Below are 5,847 nucleotides of genomic sequence, written 5' to 3'. Positions count from 1 at the left end.
GATGGTGATCAACTGCAGCAGGGCTTCTCCGGCGGCGCCGACGACGCCATCACAGCCTTCAGCAGGGGCTTCCCCTCTTTCTCCTTGTCATCAGAGTTCCAGTTTGACGTTCCAGCTCTCAATTAGTTTGGCTGGTCTCGTCCTTCTTTGAAATCATGGATGGCATCAAAGACCTACGAGGGGCAAAAGAAGGCCATTAAATTTGGAGCCAAAAAAGTTAGGCCCCTTCACATGTATCGCCTCTAAGTCATCACCCTTAAGTAGGGATGCGTTATCGTTTAAGGTTTTAACGGCCACTACTTAACTTTTATCGATTAATCCCGCTTATCGATTTCCGGTCTTTAACAAAACTACTTTTGTTTGGTTCTTTTGAGAAAAAAAAGGCTAATTAACTAAACAAATTGCAAATAAAGTGAACCTTACAGAACTGTAAAAGCACAAATAAAAAAACATAAGTATTTACTTGCAAAATACAGTTGGTACAGCGGCAACACAGATGCGGGCCATACACGGTATTGCTGCAAAAAGGACCTAACGGTTCTTCTGGAGGAAGATTGAGCGTTGCCTGCGTGGAAACATTAAGGGACATTAATGTGTTGTTGTTAGACAAATTGCTCGTGTTTACCGCCCTTACATGGCTAATTCTTATTTGCACTTTTGCAAGAGCATTGTAGCCACATTCGAGCACGGAGTAAGGTTGAAAACCACACTTGGAGCGCTTAGTTTCTCTCCGCCATCTCTGCGTGTGTGGGTGTGCTGTGTGTGGGTGTGGTGGTGTGGTGTGTGTTTTTGTTGTGCTGTGTGTGGGTGTGGTTGCATGCATGTAGCAGGCCGGTGTGGTAGGGATGGGGCTATCCGGCCCCGCGTATTAAACGGGGGCCCCGGGGGCGAAATTATTAAAGACCGTGGTACCGTTAAAGCTCCAACGTTAACCCGGCTTTTATCGGTACTGGAGACATGGTAAAAAATATATGTATTATTGCTACACAAACATTATATTGCAGTTTTAGCTGTTGGGGCAACTCCGTTATTCTATAATGCCCAAAAAGGCCGTGCAAAATGCGTGTTTTTAGTTTTTCATCTTTCAACCCAGTACGCAGAGATCTCTCATCCCCCGCCTGCTTGGCGAGGCGGCGTGGCCAGTTTAAACACACGCAGCTGCTACATGGCAGAACACACACACACGGGACGCACGGCTGGAAGTTGGCGGAGAGAAACGGCGCTCCGGAGGTGGTGGCTTAAACTTTTACCCCGCCTCTCGATGGGTTGGACAATCCTCGTTACCAAAAGTTGCCAATATTAGGTTTAGCATGTAAGGGGCCGGGTAACACTAGCAATACATCAAAATACATCAGACGCATTTTGTTGTCTTATTGCATATTAGAAACGGAGTTGACGAAACTAAAACTGCAATATAATGTTTATGTAGCAATAATACATATGACATATATTTTTTAAATGTCTCCAGTACCGATAAAAAAGACCGATAATGTCGGAGCTTAACGGTACCACTGTCTCCGATCGGAGTGGGAATAATAATAATAATCCGTGCATTTTATCCATTAATTTCCCCAAAATTGTGGTAAAAAAACCACACGTTTAATCCATGTTGGTGTACTACAACTACAAAAAGCATCGGTTTGTTTTCTCATCAGGAAATGCAGACCGGGTCAAACAAACGATTTTTAAATCATCATCCTCACGATCATTTAATGTATTATATGTTCGCCGAATTGACAAAACGTGCATTTACCTAACAGGTTCGTTTTCCACTGACCTTTTTTCGAGCTATTTTCCTAAATCCTATGGAGAAATCCCATTGCTATTTTGTCTCGGGAAACCGAGTGCAGCTTACTTCCGCTTTTTGGGACGCGTCACTGCACCACTAAATTGATGCGATCTGATTGGATTGTGAGGCAAGGGAAGCCAGCCGCCTCTGGCTTCCCTTGGCAGGGGCATGACGTGAGCCTCATCTGATTGGTCAATCCCTCCATTTTTTTTCACCAAGGGAAGCAAATTTCGGCTGGCCTCCTCTCGCAACAGAGAGTGCAATCTACTGTTTCACCATAACATCTAGAGGGGCGCTGTTTCACTCTTTGTAAAATACTCAATGAGAATGGGGGAGAGACGGGCCGGCAGCAACACACAACAAAGAATTTCCGAAACTAAACGAAGTGTTTTTATTTATTTATTAAAATTATAACTACAATCCGAAAAAACAGGGGAAGCCTGGCTTCCCTTGGCCTCCAGGAGAAAACGCCACTGATTATATAGTGTTCCCCAGATTGTATTTGCCGTCTACCACAACATATTTTTGATGGAACCACTACAAGGTGCCAAGGATCAAAATGTTTAATTCCTACACGGAGAAGCTTGAAATTCATTTTGAACAATACAGAGATATATGAAGGTCTTTAGAAAAATTAAGGCCTGACTTGGTAAACATTAACATGATTATTTTTGGTTTGTATCACTTATTTTCTCTCCATTCACCTTAAAGATGGGATCCAAAATGAGCTGGCAGAAGGTGCGGGGAAGTTTCTGGCCATCAGGACCGGTTGAAGACTTACTGAACTTGCCGGCATTTGGGTCAAAATATCTGTGCACAAATTATCGCACAACATCATGACAATCACATGATTGACATCTAGCTCATAATCCTGTTGTTATTGTGTATATGTAGGGGGGGAGTGAAGCAGGTAGGTTATTATTGTGAAATGAACCACAACAAGGTGAAGCAGAATCATCCTGAAGGTTATTTAATGTACATTATCCTGCTTATTACACGGCTACTGATGAAATCAACCCCAAAATTAATATTTGGATTTAAATTTGGATTATTGATTCCGCTAAGAGTCTGCTTGCTGTGTTTGGAGATAAAGCCGCATCCATAGCAACGACGGCTGCCGTAATTTACTTATCAGATTTGAATATTTAAAAAAGCCGTGTAAAAAATGCCAGTCATCGTGAGGATTTCTTGGTATTGACCACCAGTGGAAAATTTAGGTTTGCTGACTTCTAGTGGTTTTAAAGGTCACCTATTATGCAAAATCCACTTTTTCATGTATTTTATATATCAACACAAAGAGACGCTGAAAGTTTCAGTAAAAAAGATTCCCTCTCTTTTTCTCCCGATATAAAAACCTGTCTGAAAATGAGCTGATCAGATTTTGGCCACTTTATGATGTCATAATGATTTTTTGGCTCATGTAACCATTAGCCAATAACCAACCAAGGTAACACCCGCCCACCTTAAGACCTGAGGCCATGTCCACACGGAGACGAAAACGAACCGAGATCGATATAAAAAAAGTCTTACATCGACACTGAATCGGCACAAGAAACGTGTCCGTCCACACGAGACCGCTCGACCCGCTGGAGACGCTGTTGTACATATGCCGGGCCTGTAAGTGGCGCTGTACTTCCGCCACAAAATACACCAAAAGCAGCGAATAAGACCCCCCGAGCATGGTTGCCATGGTTGCCTGGTTGCCCTTCTGGTTATTCTCAGCGGTGGATTTAGCGGAGAACTACATGTCCACTTGTTGCTGATGGTTATGTTGGAGGAGCTGTAGATTTTGCACTAACATCTGTAGCATGTTCAGTAGTGTCTGGAGCATGAACGCAACCCTGTGATCCGCCATTGTTGTTGGCGAAACGCATCAGCAATGACGTGGGTGACGCGGGGGCTGAGCAGGAGAGATGGGGAGTGGCGGGGCTATGATCGTTTAGGGCGGACACACAGTGCCGCAAGAGTTACGTTACCAGACCTTCCCACTTTGGGATGCGTTACCGTTTGAGGGCTCCGTTTCCGGGGTTCTGTTACGGCCTCGTGTGGACGAACCGTCCATACGATAAAGAACTATAGCGGATAACACCCGTTCTGTCTCCGTGTGGACGGGGCCTGAATCTCCTCCTAGAGCACTATTTTGTTTTTTTTAACCGAATATCTTCCAGAGGAGTTGGGGAGTGGCTCCTTATTTTCATCTAAAGCAAAAGACAGAGAATCAGCACTTTAAAAAAAAGGGCTGAAACAGAGGGGTTGATGGGATGCTACAATGCATGATCTGTTTGCATTTTCGAAGCACCAAACACTTCAGAGACATGTTTTGTATATTATATATCTTAGAAACTATGAATATTTGATAAAAAACGAGTATAATAAGGACCTTTAAACTATCTTTATGTGATGTTGTACTTCCAGGGTTGTGGTCTGGTATACACGTGACCAGCACTGTCGGGTGTGGCTGCAACACCTCTGCTTTTCAAAATGGTCGTAGATTTATTATGTGGAAAATAATTTCTGTCTGTGATTATGTTTTATCATCATTATGTTACCTGTCTCCCACAAGTTCGTTCATCACTGTTCTTCCACTTTCTTACACCTCCTCTGCTGGGTCCCAGCTCTGCGGATTCCTTTTGCTGTGAACTTAGCCACATACATCTCAGCAAACTGCTTCAGGAGAACGCCCAGGCCATGGAGGCAGAGCCAAACCCGACTGTTGCCAAACAATGGGGGTCAATCTGAGGGGGGAGAAAGTCCATTATTCTGGTGAAATGACAGCTGTAGGAAGTGAAATGCAACCTCTTCCCAGCTATTGTAGCATATATATTGTGTCTGGAGTGGGTTGTTGGAGCCATCACCACCTGATGTTCCCCATGGCCCTGCTCTCATCCTCTCCATAGGTGGAGATAATGACGTTGACGTTCTCCACGATGCGGCTGAAAAGGTCTGAAAGAGCGGCATCTGGCTCCCACCCTGCTGCAGCTCCAAGTAGGGCCTTGGCCGTGTCCATTCTTGTTCATCATCGAACGGTTTGATGCGCTCAGCGATGGGCCTTGTCCTGCCGCAGTACCGTTTCTTCTGCACACGACACACCTACCAGAGGAAATTAACGGTCAAACTGGTTGAAAACATGGGAGCGTGTGTGTAGGCCTGTGACGGTTTGTGGATTAAGTTGTACTGCGTTATAGTACAAAAGATTGGATGTTATCAGCGTCTTGACAGATAACGACCAATTCGGAAAGACACGTTAAGGCGACAACTTTATAATCTTTCTGCATGTGGGATCTATTGCCACAAAATCATGGTAGGATCCAATAAATGTGCACATTACATTTGCAACAAGTCCTACGTGTGTTTGTGTGTGTGTGTAGGATGTGAAGGCGAGTGTGAGTCATCATTACCTGAGGACAACAGTCCACCACTACCCAGGGCTCCATCGGTGGACCCTGAGGGCAGCCGTCGACCTCAGAGGAGAAGTCTACGATGACCAGGAGAGAGTCGTATCAGGTTGGATGAGGAAGCGTTCCGTCCACATTCTCTTGATAAACGCCAGGTCGCTATCGGCAAGCTCGTAGGTACATAGAGATGGCCCTGAAAAACAGGAGGGAGGAAAAAGGTTGGGAACATGTTCACCTTTATGCTATTACTGAGCCTAACCCTAAAGTCAATTAAACGTTTCAAAACTGAATGTCACACCAATACTGCACAGGGCTCCCAGTTGCTGAGTGGAGACGTTCCAGTTCTCCAAGAACTTCAAACTGGCTTTACTGGAAGGATTTCAGGTAAATATGATTTAATATATGAATCAATGCCAGTGCAGGTGCTTTACTGCAAATCAAACCAAAACCAGGATTTTATAAGATTTAGACTTTGGAGTTCACTTACTGTAGAAGACATTCCACACAGTTCTACCACCAAGTGAAAGGTACACAAGAATACAAAGGTGTTTCCTAACTTTTCTTAAATCACATACGTTTGATTTGATGGTGATGCAGCGCTCACTGCTCGTCTTTGCGTGTTTGTCTGTGAAGGCGGGCTCTCCGGCTCGGGATGAAGAAATG

The 5,847-nt window shown here is 44.4% G+C and overlaps 1 protein-coding gene across 1 annotated transcript in view; it reads right to left on the bottom strand.

The window, feature by feature from the left end:
* Positions 1–122: 122 nt before the first annotated feature.
* Positions 123–5,847, bottom strand: part of LOC104965290 (elongation factor 2-like) — a 54,711-nt gene continuing 48,986 nt past the window's right edge. Inside the window, exons 6-7 of the mRNA XM_010794247.1 lie at positions 2,494–2,599; positions 123–173 (exon numbers count right to left, since the gene is read on the bottom strand). Of these exons, the coding sequence (XP_010792549.1) occupies positions 123–173; positions 2,494–2,599 (157 nt within the window). The remainder of the gene's footprint in view (positions 174–2,493; positions 2,600–5,847) is intronic.

This window comes from Notothenia coriiceps, unplaced genomic scaffold (assembly GCF_000735185.1).
Source record: "Notothenia coriiceps isolate Sejong01 unplaced genomic scaffold, NC01 NC01_scaffold00037244, whole genome shotgun sequence".
Classification (NCBI taxonomy): Eukaryota; Metazoa; Chordata; class Actinopteri; order Perciformes; family Nototheniidae; genus Notothenia; species Notothenia coriiceps.
This window is presented reverse-complemented; position numbering and strand designations above follow the sequence as displayed.